Source organism: Natrix helvetica, assembly GCF_964273705.1.
Source record: "Natrix helvetica genome assembly, chromosome: 1".
Lineage (NCBI taxonomy): Eukaryota > Metazoa > Chordata > Lepidosauria > Squamata > Natricidae > Natrix > Natrix helvetica.
Window position 1 is genome coordinate 97,594,166 of NC_138548.1, and position 22,703 is coordinate 97,616,868.

General features: G+C 36.5%; 1 protein-coding gene across 1 annotated transcript in view; it reads right to left on the reverse strand.

The window, feature by feature from the left end:
* DCDC1 (doublecortin domain containing 1) overlaps positions 1-22,703 on the reverse strand; it is a 276,353-nt gene that overhangs the window by 97,124 nt on the left and 156,526 nt on the right. Inside the window, exons 13-19 of the mRNA XM_081939283.1 lie at positions 21,997-22,122; positions 19,534-19,639; positions 12,569-12,703; positions 10,883-11,001; positions 10,179-10,239; positions 1,704-1,859; positions 1,328-1,485 (exon numbers count right to left, since the gene is read on the reverse strand). Coding sequence (XP_081795409.1) covers positions 1,328-1,485; positions 1,704-1,859; positions 10,179-10,239; positions 10,883-11,001; positions 12,569-12,703; positions 19,534-19,639; positions 21,997-22,122 — 861 coding nt within the window. The remainder of the gene's footprint in view (positions 1-1,327; positions 1,486-1,703; positions 1,860-10,178; positions 10,240-10,882; positions 11,002-12,568; positions 12,704-19,533; positions 19,640-21,996; positions 22,123-22,703) is intronic.

A 22,703-nucleotide genomic window follows, 5' to 3' on the forward strand; every position in this document is an offset into this window, starting at 1 on the left:
AATAAAAAGATGAATAAAACAAATCAAACAGGAATAAAACCAGGCACTAGACTCATGACTTAGCCCCATCCTAGACCAGTGCTTGGGGGGAACAGCTAGGTCTTCACACCCTTCTGAATGGCTAAAAGGGTAGGGGCCTCAGATCTTAGATGGGAAACTATTCCAAAGACTTGGGCAAATGCAGTTCCACAAATAATCTGGTCCTCTGCCATGTAGAATTTTAAAGGTGATAACCACTCCTTGAACTGCATCTAGAATCCAAGCGAAAGACTGTGCAGCTCACAGAACAATAACGTACAACTTGGGCAAACGGTGAGTATCAGAATTACCCATGCTGCTGCATTCTGGCCCAGCTGCAGTTTCTGATAGTCTTCAAGAGCAGCCCTGCATAATGTAGATTGCAATAAACCAGCTATAAATAACACAATGTAAACTAGCAGGTATTTAGGACATTATTGTACAAAGCATGTTCAAAAGCTGATGAATAGCTGAGAAGAAACAGAAATCCTATAATACAAAATCCCCTCTGAGACGTGAGATAGCGGTACTGATTTTCGTATACATATCTACAGAACGATAAAATTCTTCACTTGAATCTTGAACACTTCAAAGCTGATATACATTATGAAGAAAGGCAGGAAAAATATAATGTAATGCTAGGCTTATTTCAGCAAAACATATATTTATGTAATATAAAACTAACAGCCCTTAAATAGGCTTCATAAGTTTATTATGAAAACTGTAAGACATGAATATGTAAAAAAAAATAGAATTGTAGCATTCATTATTATTTTATATAGTTAAAATGAGAATTGAAAGATGTAAATATTTTTGTTTATTAATTGTATTTTTTTATTTTACCTTTTAATGCCTTTTAGTAATTTCATTACAAATATGTATTAAATGTATAAGTGTTATCTTCTTACAATGGTCAATATAACCTCCATTTAAGATACCCAGAAAATTTGCAACAATTTATTTATATGAATCTAGGAAACTCTTATTTCACATATGTAGAATTAATAAATGATAATTAAGTACCATAAATTATGTACTTTATGGGGTTATGCTACAATTCATGCATAATACGTAATGATACTTTGTCCTCAGTGATAAGTGTAGACATCAATCTTTTTTTTAAAAACCCGCATAAATGTCTCCTCCTTCCTCCCCCTTCCATTAGATTTGGTTAAAACTCCATTTCTTCTTGCAAGCCAGAGGGCTTTTGAGATATTTCACTAAGATCCAGGAAATCAATCTTACATAAAACTGAAGGAAAACATCTAATGTCATTGAACAATAAATATCAACTCTGTCACTAGCTTACCTTTGAGCTGAGGCCTTAGGATGTTTCTCTTCCAGTTTCCTCACCAATGCTACTGTCAGCTGGCAATTCTCGCCTGAGGTACCTTTAGGCATTAAATGGGCGTCCAAAGGTCTGGAAAGTTGTTTCTCCTTACTGTTGCGGTCACTATTTTCTAAAACCTGTGGAATTAACATATACTGAATCCTAATGCTTATGTTGACTAAAAGCAATCAGATTAATTTTAATATGGGGAAAATACTTTTTTTAAAAGTAAGATATTTGTATATTGAATATTCGCTTTTGTATTGTTGCTCTCTTTTCTGGAGCCATATATGTTAAATTGCAATGTCTCTCTTCAAATGATTTTCCTGTGGAAAAAAAAGCCAGTTGCTCTGACCTCCCTCTGGTTCTGCGGTGGAACAGGGATGTCTTCTGAGTTGTCATCTATCTTTTGATGAAGTACAGACTGGACCTCATGTGTTGAACATTTGATCTGGACCATCTCTTTTACATTTAACTCTTCTAGGTAAGTTAGGACAAACTCAGGATAAGCCTGTAATGAGGAATAAAAGCAGATTAGTTGCACAAGTCTGCAATTTGTAAAGAAACAACCAGTGATACACTAGTAAATGCATAATTTATTGCCATGGACAGGCTCTGTTAGGAGCCACCGAACAGCTGATCAATATGCGACATGGTACAGCTCAACTCTGCTCTCAGCTTGCTCACAAAATTCCTGAAGATTTGGCTCTCATGCGCCAATAAAGCTGGCTGCAGCACACTACCGCAAATAATTGTCAAAAGTTAGAAGAGAATCTAAGTTTTTATTTATTTATGTATTTAATACAAATAGAATACTAAATTGGTACTCATACAATATTGAAAGACATACAGTAGTTCATATCTCACCCCCCCCCCATTATGAAAAGAGGGAAATGATGGATTTATGTCAAATTCACAATATACAAGTTATAGTACAGTTGGGCAATCTCTGGCACCTTTCCTATATTTCAAACCTTATTCGATAGTCCTGCCCTTCCATTTTTTTAAGTGGAAACAGCTAGAAATGGTTGCAGCATCCCCCTTTTTTAAAAAAATATATGTGCAAGTAGTTGGAATAAGAATCCAGAGTGAATCCATTATAAAAGTAGAGCATATGCTTTTAGCTGTATTCTTTTGATGTCACCTTTAGGAATGAAATGTTTACTGCTGTAAACATTTATTATTTTGCCAATTTGAACTTTTTAGTGATTCATTGATTATGGAATATATACCTTGAAAAGAGGCAGTGAATTCAAGGAAATGTAGTGCTGTATTTTCTTATTTCTCTCCTCCTTTAATGAGGTTAGAATTAATTCATTAGAATATTTGTCATATTTGGAGATTGCTATCTTCTATTTCAAAGAATGTGTTTATTTATGACCGACATATGTGTCTTTTTTCTAATTATCTTGTTTCTTTACCAGTTGTAAAGTTATAAAATAGGAGTGTCCTATTAATAAGTGCATATGTTCAAATCACCTTTTGTTAGATTGGGTAATGGAAAGGCACACACAGGTTAACGGTAACAACAGCTCTTATTGTAACAGAACAAGTATGTACAATCCAGCGAAGGTTGAGTCTGACAGCAGCCCTTTTATAGGGAGCTGTCAGACCCTTCGACCAATGAGATTAAACCTCTGTTCCCGCCAGAACAAAGGACCTTGGTGGAAACCATTATAGCTGAGGCTAGTATCTAACACCTTTAATCAAAAATTCTACATATGATCTATGTAAACTTGTGACTCTTTGCTGTTGGCTCAACTGGGTATAAGAGACCAGTAACTGATTGTAACCCACTAGCTTTGAAAAATAAAATGATAGTTTGGATCCTCTCCACTTGTTGGCATTCATTGGATAAGTTTTGCACCATAGCATCAAGTTAAACATCACCACTTCTCTTGAAGATGGCACTTGAAGATATTTTTCAGACAAGAAAAATCCAGGGACAAGTGAAGCTGATTCCCCGAAATCGAATGGTCAAGAGATGATACCTCAATTGCCAGCATCCAGGAAGAAGCCATTTCAAGTGCTACTGTTGCATTGAAGTAGCTCTTCCACAGAAGCCATGTGTCATCTGTAAGATGTGAACAACTCTAGTGGGTGAGAATTTTGAGGTCTGCTTGATGTTTACCAGACTTCAAGAAAACTCCTGAGAAAATAACACTAGCATGAGACAGCATATTTCATTAATATCTCAATGAGATTTCTTAAAGAACTTATAAGCAAAAGAAATTAAAGATATGATAAGAAAAAAAGAAATATGGCTAAACACCTTTTGTTATATATGTTTTTATTTCTTATCATTGCAAACCATCACAGTTTACACTGTCTATGCATCAATTCATATTTTGTTTATTGTTCTTTAGACATCTCATCGGTCTCTTTTTTGGGATAGCATCAGCTTCATTGAGCCACCATTTACTGATCATCTCCTTTTTATTAATCCTTTCATTCTTCCTTCATATACTTTGCAATTAAACTATTATTTATTCTGTGTAAATAACCAAACCACCTAAACACAATTCTTTTGTATTGATTGCTCATTTTCATATTCAATCCATATCCATTTAATATTAAATCATTGGTAATTCTTGCAGTTAGCATTTCTCCTATTATCCTCTTTTTCTATGATCTTACAATTTATCAACATTGTTAACATTTTTGACTTTATTTTTATCACTTTTTCTTGAATATTAACATGTATAGCATTCTAAATAAATGGCTTTATATATCTACATGAATGTGAGTTTGAAAAGCACTATAGGCTTACGACCACAATTGAGCCCAAAATGTACATTGCCAAGTGAGACATTTGTTAAGTGAGTTTTGCCCCATTGTAAGACCTTTCTTGCCACACTTGTTAAATGAATCTCCACAGTTATTAAGTCAGTAATGTGGTTGTTACATAAATCTGGCTTCCCCATTGACTTTGCTTGTCAGAAGGTCACAAAAGGTGATCATATGACCCTGGGACACTGCAACCATCATAAACATGACTCATAAACGTGAGTCAGTTGACAAGTATCTGAATTTTGATTAGATGAGCATGGAGATGCTGCAACAGTTGTAAGTGTGAAAAATGGTTGTAAGTCACTTTTTTCAGTCCTTGAATGGTCAGATTCAAGGACTGAATGAACTAAATGAACTGTTCTAAGTTGAGGACAACCTGTATTATACAGACTTCTTGCTCAACTCTTCCCTTTTACATTACTGATTTCTGGGTCTTGGTAAAACTATGACAGAAGAAACAAAGAGCAGTTTCCTAAGTTAATGTTTCCAGAACTATGAATTTGTACTAAGACATTTAAGACAACAGGTAGGCCGCTCTTCTATCAAGTTTTGTTTCATTTCTAATTTGTTTTTGGTAAGTTTTGTTAAGGAGGCTTTGTTATTCTGCTTTTTGGGTAACTCAACCGAGTTTCCAAACTTCAGAGGGAAGATTATTTTTTTTTCTATTACCAAGTGAAATGATGCCTATGCAAAGGTACTTTCTTTTAGTGCATGTGTATATATGAATATTACCATCTTATAATTTTTTTCTGCCTGCTGAGGCAGGAAACACTAAAAGAAATTTAGCTTTGTTTCAGCAAGAATTGCTAAGACTTTCCTTTCCCTTTCAGCTATATCTTAGACTTCTCCAATTTCTCCAATGGCACTTTGTGAACTCAAGCTTAAATTCCTTTGGTTTTTCATTCCTGTCTGCAATAGTTTGCCACAGGAGGCCAAATTATTGCTGAACTTCTATGATGCACCTTACTCCTCCACTATGGTTCATGTGGTGTTTGTTTTAGATAAAGAAAACACTACAGTCCTCAGTGAAGTATCTAATCCTCTAAAATAGTACAGTTTTTTATTTTTTTCCCTTGAAGTAAGGTGTTTGTTCCTTTATTGGTATCATTTTCATGGAAAGTATGTTTGCAATTGTAGCAGAATTACAGAAGGCCTTTAAGGCATCTGCTGATTACACACACACACACACACACACACACACCAGTGTGAAAGTCAAAGGCAGGGGTCATACCATCTCTGGTAGTCAAATCACCTTACATTATTTCCTAGCTTCCTTAATAAAATTATTTAGCTCCTCCTGTTGTGTAACATAGCAGAATAGTTACTGGTATTTTTCGTGCTTTTGTCCAGGATGCAAATGCTGAAAAAAATCTTTTGAGTTGAGTACTTTATTTCTTTATTCTTTAATAACGATGATTTTCTTTGTTTTGTTCCTTTGTTGATCATTTCACTCCTTTGAGTTTTACCTGCGGTTTGTCCTGCTAAGTCTAATCATAGCCAGACTTGTGTTCACTTACATTATATGTTTCTTTATGTTATGGACTGAGGAGGCTGAACTATCAACCTCAATTAACCAGCTCAGGCTGTCTTGACAAATAGAGGGAGCAGGTAGGAGAGGATTCAAGTGACAAGGGGTGGGATCCTGACAGGACTCCCAGCTCTAGGACATGTTGGCAGTGTCAGAGAGCCAAGCAAAGGCAAATTAGGAAAGCTCCTTGGGAATCAAAGATGTCCATGTCTAACTGAACCTTACCTGCATCATTTAAGAACTGCCACTAGCAATGCCTCTCTGTTGAAAACAGCTCACTAAGCACAGAGTTGTATGCTTGTGTTTTTGTTTCTTGCTCTGCTCCTTGACTCTCTGTTCTTTGATCCAGACTGACTGGCTAACTTCTCTGGTGTGTGACTGAGAGGGGGTGAAGTTGGAAGTTGCTATCTGCAGTTGGGAAAAAATAGCTGCAGCCAGGCAGAAATGCTTCCTACCCCATTTCCTTCATACATGAATTCAGCCACTCGCTATTTTACTCACAAGCATCCATTCCAGCAATCCAGCTGTCTGTAATAAATTATTAAGGCATGTTCTGATATTTTCAAGGATGGGGCCACATCCAGAGATATCCTCATCCCATCCAGAACCCCAGCTTATAGAAGCAGAATGAAGAAGGATAGGAAGAAATATGTAAATACACGAAGATGGGGAAATAGAGGTGAAATCTCGAATTTAGCATCTATTACAAGCAGGCAAAAGGGCTATCAGTCTACTGCCAGGACTACAAACTATGGTGAATAACATAACCTGGTGGGAATCCTACTTGGAGTTTTGCTGAGAGCTTGGTAGCAACTAGAAGAGGAACAACCACACTAAGATAGTGCAACCCAACTAGTGTATGATCTTTCGGAAGGAGGTGAAGGCTATATGCCACTTTACAGACTTTTGCTTAAAGTAAGTATTCAAGGACGCGGTGGCTCAGTGGCTAAGACATTGAGTTTGTCAATCAGAAGGGTCAGCAGTTCAGTGGTTCGAATTCCTAGTGGCACATAATGGAGTGATCTCCCATTACCTGTCCCAGCTTCTGCCAACCTAGCAGTTCGAAAGCACGTAAAAAATGCAAGTAGAAAAATAGGTACCACCTTTGGTGGGAAGATAAGTGTGTTCCGTGCGCGTTCGGCATTTAGTCATGCCAGCCACATGACCACAGAGACGTCTTTGGACAGCGTTGGCTCTTTTGCTTTACAATGGAGATGAGCACCGCCCTCTAGAGTCAGGAACGACTAGCGCATATGTGCGAGGGGAACCTTTACCTTAAGTATTTAAGGACTGAGCATTTAAGGCACATTTACATGGCAAGCTTAAAAGTCCTAGAAGGGTGGAGAGCAACAGTCTATTGTTGGGGAAGCATTGTGAAATAAAGCATTGTTTACAGGTTTGTTATGCTGCAATTTGTCCAGTCCTTGGAAAGCAAAGAACCCTCCGAGTGATTCCTGGATTGTCATGGACCACATTTATAGTATCTTTCTGTCACTGCAGTTCCCTTTTTAGGAACCTGTGCTGCATTTGTGTTATATGGCTTGGCTGTCAATTGAACTCTAAATTGCCTATGCTGCACTCAGCTTTCAAACAGACCTTCACTGCCTTGTTACTTTTCAAACCTGATGTGCAACTGTGCAGCTGGTTCTCTGCTCGCCTTTGTACTTGCTTTATTGCAGCACTATTTGTCAATAAACTACTTCTAAATTAAGTTTAGGTTCCTGATTTTTCTGTTGTCATTTAGGTTTTTTATTTTATTATTTGGGTTTCTTCTTTTCTGTCATACATTTTTTTTAACTGAATAATTTTCTTAATGTTCATTTTAGGTTCTTTCAATATTATTCATTGGAACATAACATGTAACTATCGCCAGCATATGAATTCCTACTTTCATATGCATCTACAGATGACTCGGATTCAGATAGTGACATAGATTTTAGGCCTTTTGTTCATAATTAAATTTTCACATTCCATACATGTATTGATCAAACCACTAGGCAAGATCAGAATACCTCCCTTCAGATTTATTTTCCTTCTACATTCCAGGTTAGAAATTTCCCATTCACACTTCTTTCACATGCAAGTACATAAGGGATAGGGTCTGCATTAGCAGTATCACAAAGCATGTTTCATCAATTGCCTCCCTTGCTCCTGCTGTGAATGTCTATAAATAAAATACTAGAAAATTTAAAAATTTAGAATTCCTAGCCCTGTTCTCTAGATCAGTAGCAATAACCCTGAGGACAATCAATGACTTCATGACACATTACTCAGTACAAATAAAACCAATTAAAGCACTTTCCAAGTGCTAAAGTCTGCTCAGAGGTTTTCGATTTCATGATACCACAATAGCCCTTATCTCTTGTGTGGGTTATACAAAACACAGGAAAGTTTTGAGATATGGGATGGGTTTATAATAGAGAGCCTAATCTTATAATCACTGACTAGGAATTCCTGTGAATTAGGGAAATCATCTTCACTGAGAAGAATAGATAAGCAAATGAAAGCAAATAAATGCTTAGATTACAAAGGTTGTGCAAGAAAACAGACAAGATAGTGCTTACAGCATCATGATCAAACCCTGACCTCTCTTTCTCTCTCTCTCTCCCTCCCTCCCTCCCTCCCTCTGTGTGTGTCTATTTGTGCACACACACAAACATATTTGATCATGATGCTATAAGCACAATCTTGCCTGTTTTAACTTCTCCTGCAGAACCTTTATAACCTAGCCCCTTGTTGGTGAACCTATGGCAGGCATGCCAAAAGTGGCATGCAGAGCCATCTCTTTGGGCAGGCCAGCTGACACCTGTTGCTCTTTTGGGTTCCAACATGCACATGTGCGCTGGCCAGCTGGGGTTGGCATGCGCATGCACTCCAGAAACCGGAAGACCAGGTAACTGATATGCATGTGAATGCCAGAACCGGAAGCTCAGCTTCCTGGCATGCGCATACACGTTGAGGAACTGCTCTTCTAATTTCCAGCACTCCCCCATGTGTACGCCAGGAAGCTGTTCTTCCAGTTTCCGGCACTCCCCCCCTGCGCACACTCCCATTTCAGCACTCGGTTCGCCAACACTGACCTAGCCATTTATTTGCAACACACACTGTCACTGAAAAACATGGATCTCTTCAAGATTAGCCAATGGTTTAAAAGAGACTGTTTGTCCAGTAAAGGTCAACTTTTTTAACACCAGAGTTCCCTTTTCTTTTTCTTCCCCTTGCCACAACTTCATCCGATTTTGTCCCTGCTTTTCTCTTTCCAGTGAAATAATTCATTCTCCTCACCACTTCTCCAACCTGATTTTTCCTTTTTTTTCTGTCTATTGGGGAAGGTTATTTGTATGTATGTACTTACGTGTTTCTTTGTGTTGAGTGTTATGTGTATAACAGAAAATGGTTGAATTATGCAGATCAGAGATCAATTTTTTTTTACATAGGGCATTTTATGTTAAGACAATTAGTTCTAATCAGAAATTATTATTTATATTATGGAGGATGCCTTCTTTTTTACAGTTTGGTTTCCAGCATACATACACATAAACACAATACTTGTACAGAGTTTCTGTCCATCGTAAGAGTAATTTTTGGGATGAAACTTATCCTATTCATAGTTACACATATAATATCCTCTTTTTTTCTTTCAGAACAGCAAATACATTTGCCATCCTTAATGCTTCTCCATCAATGATTCTGAAGGGTGAACCATGTTGAGATTTTTCAAGATTGCATTTGTCCTTACACAGAAGGTATAATGATCAAATCTACACTGCAGGTTTTGTTGAGTTTTCCATTATACCATAGATGAAATAACCAGGTCGCTGTTTCTGTTAGTTGCAAAATTTTGTTCAGTTAAGATAACTATAAGGAAAGTCTGGGTATAAATAGGATTTGATAGATCACTTCATATTCAAAAACTATTAGCTATAATTTTAATAGTATATGTTTTATTCATACAGTGTGTTGCACTATGTACTGTAATTTGGCCTATGTTTGCCCATAAATATATATATAAAGGTGCACACACACACACACACACACACACACTTACTTTAGGGTACAGACAATCTCCAGAACTGATTTCAGTTGGAGTTAAGAAATGGAAAATTGGACATTGCACATGATTTCTATTCCTCTTTTTCTTTCTCGTATCTTACAATAAGCTTACAGTTTGCTCAGGAATACATTTTTTCATAAAGATCAAATCACATAATTATAGATAAAATCGGATTTGAAAATTTAAATAGATACATTAAGCAGATTAAAGAAACAAAATAAAATCCACCACTGGAAAACATTATCAATAAAGTGAAAATATAAAGTTTCAGAAGTTTATGAGGAATATTTTAATAAAATGATTTTAAGATATTCTTAGAAGCCAAGTAGAGAACATGCAAAAGTAAAAAAAAAATTCAAAAGTAAAAATAACATTTCAATTATAAATTGATGGATTCCAGGCAAGAATAAATAGCTTGTATTAATATAGTATTTAAATATATATTTACACATACACACCTTAGAACAGATAGAACCATCATTTCCAAATTCCCAATACTGACATATATTGTCATTGTCTCTGAAATAAAAAGGCTTTTTAAGTTAAGAAATTTCTAAACCACAAAGATAATCTATTTATAGCACAATTCACATCATATGCTCTAAATATGCTTTATTTAGAAAATATATCAGACTTGGTTGTAGTGTTCCAATTAGTGAACTATATTCTAAATGAAAAGGCAAGACATTATAAAGCTGCCTGGATGGTACTAAACAAGTCATTAACTTTGTTCATACAAATTTATTGTGAAAATAGAAAGAAACGATTATTCCAACTTGAACCGCCTGGAGGAAATTGAGATGTAAATGAAACAAAAGCATATAAATGATCTACGACTGAACTGTACACTATTCATTAAGATACCTAGTACCATACCATGCATACTTCAGATTCATTGACAAAATGTTGAGTCCTTATTCTGTTCTGTGCAGAAAGGAAACAAATCTGTAGCAATTATTTCAGGAAGAACTTTCAAAGATGGTTAAACTATTTAAAGAAACTAACATCTAATAAGGGTATATAATTTAGAGGCTATTTAAATATACTTTAGATCACCTTTAGAATATATTTTCCCCTAGATCATGGCATCTGAAAGCCAATCATCTGATAACATTCAATTTCATTTCAATAATTGTACCTTTAGAGTATATTGTATCAGTACCTTTTCTGCAGGGTTAACTTATAGCCCTCAAGAGGTCTGCCATCCTGCATCATAGCTCTGATTGGATGACCAACAGACAGACTGCCTTGTGCCATAGCTCGACTGACAATCTTCCCAGCCTTTCAATGAATGGGGGGAAGGGGAATGAATAAGTGAAAAGAACCAGAAAATTCAACAATGTGTTACAAATGGAGAGGTCATTATGCCTGGATAACTCAGGATATTAACAGTTGGGAAAACTGAAACACTATCCGCAACTTAGCAGTCAATGAGCCTTGCTCAGAATCAGTGATCTTCTGTACGACAAGGGTGGCATTTTACAGTTCAGTGCAAAATAGAAGAGACCCTTGATATCTTCATTTGTCTTTTTCCTCTGCATATTTCACAGTGCAGTGATTTAGGGTCCATAACGTGTCACTTGCCATACTTATAACTATTGAGTTTACTTGAAATATGTATGCACAAGGAAAAAAGTTCAGTGAACTGCGAAGACTGCAACACATCTATAGTCATTAGGTCAATTTAAAGTTTTATCTCAAGTCTAAAAGAATGTTGGTTAAACATCCATAACCACATCTGTTTAAATAAATAACAGCAGTACTTCTGCAATAAGACAACTGTTGTAAGTGCAATCACTGTATTGATTTTTTTCCCTTTTAGGAATTAAAGCTGCAAACCTAAGCTCTAGATTTGGCAGCAACTTCCACCAATATCATTAGGATTTGAGATAAAGTAACTAATTTGCTATATAGCAATCAGAATTTCTTCTCACAATGTATTCCTGGTGTTGCCCTTCATACAGAACAGCTGTCATTTATGTCTCATCTTCTGCTGTTAATAGCTCTGTTATTCCCTGTCCTATGATACACAGGATTATGCTTAAGGAACTTTTCCTTGCAGTATTTTGCAATGATGTTGTATGATGCTGGCATTCAATTTCATCATTTTACCCAGCAATTACTCATCTTACAATTACATTAACCTGATGTATCCTGTAAAGAAGCATTTTTGGAGCACTATAATTAAGATTTCTGTTAAAATTCTGTCCATACTAGTAGATGAGTGGAGCCAATCCACAATCAGTGACAACTGCATCCTTATGAAGGATATTGCCAAGACAAAATTACCTTGGACTTTAGTGATCTGAGTTCCATCAAAATTACTACCTTTTTACTATTTATTGTTTTCAATAAATCAAAGAATTACCATAAATCATTTGATGTCATGTATTAACAATTATTTCTATAAATCACTATATAGTTTTAGTTTCTTCTAATTCTGCATAAATTATTAATTTTAATAACTAATGATTATTAATAATTAATAATTTATATAGAATTCTTTATAAAATTCACATGTACACTAATGAAAAAAAAAACAATAATTGTTTCAGATTTTAAAATCTGATTTCTAGTTGATTCTTCCACTTCTCTGTAGTGGGATATATTTGAACAATGACTCTATAAAAGATGAATGAAATACAAAATTGTTGAAACAATTAAAAAACCACTATAGTTATTTGATGCAAACCACAATAACATCACTACACAAATAGTACAGAACATAATCTCTATTATTTGCACAGTGACATCCTGATGCATTAAATGGCAGTTGCCCTCCCCTAGACACTCATGTATAACAAACATTTGAATTATGAACACATTATTAAATCTTTTTCAGGAGTACCTTTGTGATGAGCCATATATTTGAAAGAGGCCAATGTTCTGTGTCTATTGGATTTTGACAGTGATTTCTTCTGGCAGTGCCTTTCCTCATATTTTCTATGGTAACTGACATGAGGAGAACCATCTGGGGATCACTCTGCATACCATAAGAAAATATGTTAAATTTTTTCTTTGATATCAGTAAAGATAACAACAGATCAGATTCAACATATTTATTTATTACAATGAGGTATCATCCCACAACAACATAAATAAAGCATTTTTATACTAATGTACTGTATGATAAAATAAGTTTGCTGACACATCATTAATTTTTACCAGTTTAAATTCTACATATTGTAAAATAATTCAGCATTTTTTAATATTTGGTTGCGCAAAGGTAAATTCTTCTACAATTCATGGGATTATTCCTAGATTAAAGCCTAAAAGTGTGCATAGAATTAACTGTATCCACTTAAATATGACTGCAAAATCAGCCAAATCAGGTGACATTACAATAGTAAAAACTCTGAGCTACATTACAGGTTTATAATTGGGGTAATGGAGAGGCTATTCAAAGATCTTCTGACTGTGTTGAAAGTCATGTATAAAAGCTTACATTTTATTTTCAGAGCTCGCAATCATTTTGCAGAGGCATATTCAAGGTATCAAAGACACACGCTATGGGGAAAGAATGCTCAATTTGATATTACCTGTTAGCCAGCTGCAATAATATTGAGACAAGAAACCCCACAGTTCTTATACAATGGGAACTAATCCCCAACAAAAGGATGAGGGGCTTAAAGCAACACATGTATTTGCCCTTTCCATTTTGTGTTGCTATCAGAGGCAATACAACTGTGTGGAAGATTGTTATAGCTGGAATTAGTGAGGGATAGTATTATGATGTGCATAACTCCTGCTGAAAGTCCCTGTGTCCTCTTAGTTACACCACTGGCTTTAATCTTATCATGTTTGATTTTGTGGTGCACTGGGGAGGAAATCTTGTTCCTTTGTATTTATTTGAGGTTGGTACCCAGCACTAATACCATACTGTGTTTCAAGAGATACAATGCTGGATATTACCTGGAAAAAAAAACTGCATAAGAAACCAACACCATATCCTTCTAACCCAGCTTCAGATGATATTATGGTTCCCAGGAGTGTGGAGCAAGGATGTAATAGATAGTATAAATAATTATATTAAGTATTACTTCTTTGGATGCATAAATTCTTCCATCTTGTGCTTAAATGTATTCTATCATATTGCACAGTAGAGAAAACTGTTGTGTCATAAGTGAAATAGTCCATCTGACTCAGCAATCAGTAATTAACATCCTTTGATTACTATTTTATAATAATACCACTTTATAATGCCTTTGTAAGGCCACACTTGGAATACTGCATTCAGTTCTGGTCGCCACGATGTAAAAAAGATGTGGAGACTCTAGAAAGAGTGCAGAGAGGAGCAACAAAGATGATTAGGGGACTGGAGACTAAAACATATGAAGAACGGTTGCAGGAACTGGGTATGTTTAGCTTAAGAGAAAGAAGGACTAGGGGAGACATGATAGCAGTGTTCCAATATCTCAGGGGTTGCCACAAAGAAGAGGGAGTCAAACTATTCTCCAAGGCACCTGAGGGTAGAACAAGAAGCAATGGGTGGAAACTAATCAAGGAGAGAAGCAACTTAGAACTGAGGAGAAACTTCCTGACAGTTAGAACGATTAATCAGTGGAACAGCTCGCCTCCAGAAGTTGTGAATGCCCCAACACTGGAAGTCTTTAAGAAGATGTTGGATAGCCATCTGTCTGAAATGTTATAGGGTTTTCTGCCTAGGCAGGGGGTTGGACTAGAAGACCTCCAAGGTCCCTTCCAACTCTACTATTGTATTGTATTGTATTGTATTATTTTACTGTGCAGGAATTTTTATGAGCCATAGCTTCGGGAAAATATTGCCTAATCCTATGCCAGAATAGATAATTTAGTGACTACAGCCACCAAGATGCCCATCGGCCCTCTCTTAAAGCCACTGTGTGTGTAAGGCTTTATTTATTTAATCCATATTCTATTTTTTTAAAAAAAAACTGAATTAGTTGATATACTGCGAAACAATCCTCATTTTAAAAAGTGTCTCTTAATCCCACCTAATACATCATACTGTATATAATTTTTAATAAACTAGAGTAGGGAAATGAAACATTAATGTAAAGAAATCCGTTAATACAAACACTATGCTATAAAACAAAGATTTCTCATATCATACACTGATTTACTAGTTTGTGATTTAAAATTTGGGCCAGTCACTCTTAGCCCAACTCATCTCACAGGGTTGTGATTGTGAAAAGGGGAGAAAAGAGTACTAGATACACTCAGTGGCTTTACTCATTTATAAAAATATTAAGGGTGGGATAAATAAATGCAAATTAAAATTTAAACTTCATAAGTAACTGTATGGGGGAAAAAATATCAAACACCTGTAAGGATATTACTTTCAAAACAAAATGCTTGTACTATAATCTGTCTCAGATCACTGATACCTTGTCAGGCTTTCTCAACAGAGATAAAAAAAAAGCAACAGGTTATAATTGCCTGGGTTATCTCTATCCTCAGATTTATGAACACGGATTATGTATCACACATTTTACACGGTTGGAAAGGGTTTGACTGTCAATAAAGAATGAAAAGGAACAGTCAGGTGGTTGAGCATTACTACCTAGGCCCAATGACAATTGTAATGTGTAAGTATCCAGAACACAAGACTTTTGCCTCTTTAAGGTATAATCCTTTTAGTGTTGCGTACATCCCAGTGAGAGATTTAACTTTCAAAAGTATGAAAGAAAACCATCAACATCTGATTTTCTCCTTGAAATTAATTTTTATAAAGTTGCCCTTGAATTATGAAATTAGTTCTCAGCATAAATGTGTTGATGTCACAACTATTATGCATACTTTCATTTTTAAGTTTAAGTGGAGTAAGAAAAAAGCATCTTATTGCTTTTTTCAGTTTTCATCAAAAATTATTATATGTAATTATTTCTTTCTGTTCACTATAATTAGGAGTGTAACTATTCTAAATTTTAAAACAATATGATCAATTCATGGTATAAGCAGCAATGATTATACGAAAAGGAAATAAATTTCCCTCATTTCTCCTGCATTCCTCTGAACCAAATCTGTTCTAAATTCTTAGTTCCTTGAGAATAGTGGGAGTGTGAATTGGAGAAAATCTTATACTCCATTTTGTCAACAAGTAAAGTAACTCAGGCTCAATCATTTTAGTTTATTCTGAGGCTGCTATTTCAAATGAAGTCACTGTGTCTCTTAAATCATCTGTTTAATTAGTTCTTTGTCCACTCAAGTCCCCTTTTCCTGCTGGAAAGATTTTCCATATTAGAATAGGTGAAAAAATGTCTTATAGGTTTACCAGCAATAAGTTAAAGATTGGCTAAAAGGGAGATGGGCCAGGTACATTACAAGATGCACTTGAGTATTATTTATTATATTTATATCCTGCTGTAATCCCACAGGATACTCAGTGGTTTTAGACAAATACAAGAATCATTAATACATTTATAGATCAATTAAAATATTTTTAAATAAAAATTGTAAAATATACTAGAGGTACAGAATCTTTCCAAACCATCCACTCAAACACCTTTTTAAAGAGTTGTTTTCCACTGATTCCAGAAGGCAGTCAAAGTTGGTGCCAGCTTAAGTTCGAGTAGAAAAACATTCCAGAAGAATAGCATTGCTATTTACTCTCTGATACAAAAACTAGCAATCTCTAGGACACTTATGTACCAAACTTGTTCCCTGCATCATACAATATCTGGAGATGATGGGAAAATAAGTTATAAAATCAATGATAGATATCTGACCTCTTTAACAAATGCAATTCTTCAACAAAAGTTCAAAATCATGGACAGTTATGTTCAAAGTTTAATGTAATAATGGACAAACACTAAAGACCCTGGAGGCAACAATTCAACCAAGAGCTGCAAGAGTCAATCAAGCAATGTAATATCACTGGAAGGGGTTCATATGTTTTAGCCAGGGGGAGATAAACACTAATATTAAAAATAATGTAATTTATTAAACTTGTATGTCACCCAACTCTCAATTACTCTGGGTATAATCAAACTAAACTATTACAATAAAATCAAAAGGATAAGATTAGGAATAGAAAGATTCTGAGCAGCAAAAGTCTCCCATTCCAATTTCAAAACCTTTTTCCCATTTTGTTCCTAAACAGATTAAGTTCACCATCTGGGGAATCAATGTGCAAGAAAAAATGCTGCTGAAGTTCATTTATCATGCCACCAAATTTCAGTGCTGTCACCTTGGGCATTTGAGAAGTTTCACATGTCCTATGGCTTGCTTACCCTGGTGTTAGGGTTCAGCACCTAATATTTAATGGAACAAGATTGAACCTGTCCAACATTTTAAAACATCTCTATTTTTATCTTTATTTTATTCATTTTTGTTTAGCTTTTTGACATCTGAGTGGATTTATCCTTCTGAAGTGCTGGATTACAATTACCACAATCTCCACAATCTCTAGCCAGCATGGGACCGATAGAGGCCAACTTATTTCTGTTGTCGTGAGTTAACTATTTACTCTGAATGTTGATGTTTCCTATCTTCATTGACAAGATGCCCATTCCAAGCTTTTCTGGATTCGAAATGTCATCCTCAACATAGAGAAGATAGGGACTTCTGGTTCTGGCAGCTACGGCGACGGGCAAGTCCTTTGCCCGCTCCCGCTCTCCGGTGGGCTTCCCCCACCTCTGGGGGGGCACAGGACGCCCCGGAGAGGCGTCCTGCCAAGGGAGCGGCTCGTGGAGGGCCCTGGCATCGGCGGCGGCTGGTGGGGGCTTCTCCACTTTGCTCCAGGCACCGGGGAGCAGTTTCGGAGGGCGCGCCTGCGTCTCGCTCCATGCCGATCGGACAACGCAAAATTGAAGGAAGCAGCGGCGGTATGGTGAGGTGCTTCCTCTCTTCATTCCCCTTCTTTTGAATTGATGGACTTTTCAGCAATCTTAAAAGTTAAACTTTCGGATTTTTGTTGGAGGTGCGGCTGGAGGGAGGGGGATTTCCCCCCCCCTGGACAAGCGGCTTGAGAAAATTTTGCTTTCGCCCCCAGGGGAAGGAGGAGGGGGGAGAGCCAACTAATGATGCCTCACCCCTGGAAAAGTGATTTTCCTTGGATTTAGCTCCAGAATTTACTGATGACCTGAGAACTTTGTGAACTTTTAAAACTTTGCTATGCCTCTGAACCCAAAGCTGGCAGGGCAAGATGGCACACTTCCGTTGTCTTCATGAACTGTGAAACCTGACTCCACCTTTAAAATTCAGGCTTCCGGTCTTTGTCTCCGTGTCACCCAGAGGAATCTCTTGTGGATTGTTTTTTCCTCAACTCTCTGGAGAGAAAATCCTTCTCTATTGCTAGACTGACTAAGAAACTCCCACCTGCTTGGATCTTCTGCCTCCTGGACTCGCCTGTCTGCTCTACCTCTCCAGCTGTCCAGTCTCTACACTGACTGATCTCTCTGTTTCATAAACTATGTCTCCAAAAAGACCACCACCTGGAAAACCTGGCTTTGCTACTTCTGCACCGACATCTGCAACATCCAGTCCTGCCACACAGTCAAAGATTACAGAACTGATGCAACCTAAGAGTACAGTGATGGATCTGCAACAAATGCTCCAGCAACTCATACAGGGCCAGGAAGAAATTAAGAAACAATTAAAGGAAATGAAGGAAGAAATTAAAGAGAATCAAGTCCAAATTTATGAGAACTCACAGAGACTGGACCTTGTGGAGGGTGGGGTGGCGGAGGCGATGGGGGGGGTAGAGGCCCTGCAGAAGGGAAACAAAGAACTTGATATCCAACAAATGAAAACAGAGTTTGAGAGAATGTCCTTTTATCTTAGATTTCAAAATGTTATAGAAGAAGATGGGGAAAATATAAGGGACATTATGACTAATATTTTAGTTGAATATATACACAAAGATAAGCAACAGATGGAATGGGAGATAGATCTGGTCTATAGAGTGAATTCAGCATATGCCAGAACACACAATGTACCCAGGGAGGTCCATATTAAATTCCTTAGGAAAAGCACAAGAGACGAAATTCTGGGTGTACAAAGGGGGCAAGCATTGACATATCACGACAGGGAGATAACCATCTTGAAGCAGATCCCCCAAAAAATTAGGGAGAAAAGGAAAAATTATTCGCAATTGGTGAATAAATTATACCAGAAAGGGGTGTGGTTTAGATGGTTGATGCCTGAAGGTATGCTGATATTCTGGGAGGAGACACGAATCAGAATCAATACACCCATAGAGGCACAGGCCTTTATGGAAAAAAATAAAGCGAACCTAGAAAAAACAGAAGACTCTACAACGGTCACACAGGACACGGGAGGGGCCGGAGCTCTGCCAGCGGGGGGAGAAGGGGCAATACCAAGAAAGCTCAGATCACAAAAGTGAATAAGAAAACCACATTGTTATAAACAGACCGAAAGTAATAATGAAATTATATCTAGACTATATATCATAATACATAAACTGATTGAAAAAATTTTTTTTAGAATTAATATGCTGATTTTATAGGACCATGTATTAATATTTTATACTTAGATGTATCTTATGAGTTTGGAGGGAGGGGGCGACTGCCATACTTGCAACTGCCAAAATTTGTATACCATTCCACCTACCCTTTTCCTTATAAATGTTTTAAAAAACCAATAAAAAATTTTGAAAAAAAAAAACATAGAGAAGATAGCTCAAAAAAGGCGTAATTGAAAACAGGTCTTGAACGCCTGGAAATTTTAATTTATAGGTAAAATATTTTTTATTATTATATATAATGACAATGTGAAATCCCAACAGCCAGTTTTTTGGTTAGTGTTGGCCTTCAGATGCTTTGAGTTCTTCCCAAGAGTATAGGATGGCATATAATTATTATCCTTATTTACCTTATTTTGGAAAAAAAGATTGTCTGGTTCCACAGTCTCCAAGGCCTGATGTTCTGGAGCCTTAATGAATTGAAAATTCTCTGGAAATCCATCATAAGCCTCCCAACTAAAAACAAGAAGCAAGAAGTATTTTTTATATAATTACATTAATATATCATCTCAAATATTTTATTAGTGTGTGTGTTCTAGTAGCCGAAGTCCAAGTCTACACTGGAGCTGTTGCTTTTTCCTCTTCCCTCCCAGTGAAGGGAGGGACTATTTGCTTCTTCAATTCCTCTTTATTTAAAAAATATAAAACAATAAGGAACTAGAATATTTAAAAATATTCTTTTTTTAGTGTAAACAGGGATAATAAAAATGGAAAAATTCAGCTGTGGCACAGAGGAATAGGGTAAATTTTGAATGTTTATTTATAGGACTTATGTGGCCACCTATGTCATATATTGATTCTAGGTAGCTCATAAGGTAAAGGTTCCCCTCATACATATGTGCTAGTCATTCCCAACTCTAATGGGTGGTACTCATCTCTGTTTCAAAGCTGAAGAGCCAGCGCTGTCCGAAGACATCTCCGTGGTCATGTGGCCACAAGACTAAACACCAAAGGCGCACAGAGTGCTGTTACCTTCCCACCAAAGGGGGTTCCTATTTTTCTACTTGCATTTTTACGTGCTTTCAAACTGCTAAGGTAGCTCATAACTATCCATAAAACATGGCTAAAAACAAATGTACACTTTTCCCCAGGCATGACATCAAACATCTCCCAGCTCAATCCCTCTCTTTGCCCACTGCTTGGGAGAAGAGCCAGTTCTCTTCACAGGCCTCTGGAAAGCTAAAAGGATAGGGATTCCTTGGGCCTCAGGTAGGAGGATATTTCAAAGGATTGGAGCAGTCACTGAGACCTTATCAGGGATCTCCAAGGTCCCATCAGGTGGCAACATTTAAGGGAGGGGACCTGGAGCATGCTCTCCCTATCTAACAGTAGGATACCCTCAGAGAAAAATCTATTTTCCCCCACAAGTTCTGTGGGCGTGGCTTGGGGGGGCCATGTGGCTGGGTGGGCATGGCCAACTTTTTTTCACTTTTTAAAGCCTTTTTTTCCTGCTGGTTTGGGTGAATAGACAGGAAAAAATGCTTTAAAAAGTGGAGGGGAAAGCTTCTGAAGATTGTGCTGCTCAGTTGGAAGCTTTTTTTTCGTTTTTCAAAGCATTTTTCCCCTGCCTGTTGGGGCAAACTGACAGAGGAAAAAAATGCTTTAAAAAGCAGGGGCGGGGAAGCTTCCGATGATCATGTGGCTCACAACTGAGCCACACAATCCTCAGAAACTTTTTTTTTTACTACCGATTTGGAGAACTAAGGACATTTGTCCCTACTGGCCCTGTGCCCTGTAAGGCTTTAAAGGTGATAATCAGAACTTTGAATTGCACCTGGAATTCAAAGTTCTCATGTAGCAGTAGTATTACTTGGTTATATTGCAAGGCACCCAAAACCATACGTGCTACATGTATCTCTTATTAATAGTTTATGATTGCTATGCAGAAAAGTGTTCCCTCCAATTAATCTAAATATATCCTACATTTTATTTCTCATAAATGATGGAGGGAAACATTCTTTTATATCTATAAACTCTTCTGTCTATTCTAATATTGTATGAGTATTGACTAATAGTAACTTTAAGTGATATGTATCATTCTACTGCTTGCACAGAAAAATACTTTTAATATGCATTACATCTTATCACCCAGAGATAAATCCAGTTTTAGTATGCTGTCTCCAACCATGTTCCTGCTATTATACGTGTGTTTTTCTGTAACTATTCTTTAGAAGGCTACAATTAATAACAATGTATAATTAACAATGTATAACATGTTGAAGAACACATGTTAATAACAAAAAAAACACATGTTAATAACAAAAAAAGAACAAGGTGACTCCCAATGCATTTCATACTGTGTTCTTTGTCAAAGGCATTACAAATGTGTGCATGTGCATGCATTTATTTGTATGTACGTGTGTGTGTGTGCATATGTGTGTGTGTTTGTCTTCTATGTAATCAGGAAATAAACAGAAATAGAAATCAGCTTCTTCCTTTCTGTGACTGAGAACTATCACTGCACTTCATTTTGCAGTCAAAGGACCTGACTACCAAGTGAACGGTAATAGGATTTCAGTTCTGAGTTTATAAAGCAGAATTTATTATTCAGTTTTACCATTAACACTGAAAAAGAAAATGTCTTCATATTTAATCTACCTATATTCCAATAGAAGCTGGGGGTTTTTTGAGTTATTTTTCAAATTCTCTGAAGACAATATTTTTTTATGATTTATAGCAAATTGTGGCCATTTTCTTGTGATAGTTAAAGCAACAATTACCCTTACAGTTAAATCTTTCATCCCCAGTTCCCCTTCTCTGATTTTTTACGGTAGTATACTTCAGAATACTCAAATAAACAGAAATTGTTGTACCTGTCGTATCTAGGCAGCAAATCAACACTGGGATCCAGAAGTGTTTTATAAATAACTGTGATGCCATTCTTTTTTGTTGCTGTCACTTTGTCAAAGGTCAAACTCAGAACAGGATTTAAAGGAGACCTGAAAATGGAAACATCATACAAAATGACCATTTATGGAGAAGAAATCAAACAGTTGCAAAACTAACAGTTATAGGTAGCTAAGGGTGTGAATGTCGAACAGAAGCTAAAAACGAATTCAGAACAAGGTATTCAAATCTATTCAACTTTTGATTTGATGGGAAGTAACCTCTCAGATAAAAGCTTGTTAACTGTTCAGACACTTTTACCTTTGAAATTAATTTCACCACAGCAAGCTTGTCATGTTTATTAACCTATAGGTTATGGACAGCAAGAAAATTGAATTATTCCTAAAATACCTGCTCATCTCCAAGCAGAAATAGCTGACTGGAAATTAAAACAATAACCACCTACCAGGTGGTCATCTACAAAAGAACAAATCCAGTTGCCAATTAATAATGTTATACTAAGGTTATGTTGACATTGATGATTTTCTTACACTATAACTGATAAAGCTAAAATAGGAATATATCATGTGGATTATGCAGATGTTTGCAATTGGAGGTATCAAAGCAGATCCAACATAATTTCATCATACGTGTTTCTTCAAATATGCTAAACTGCATGCTAAGCATATAAATA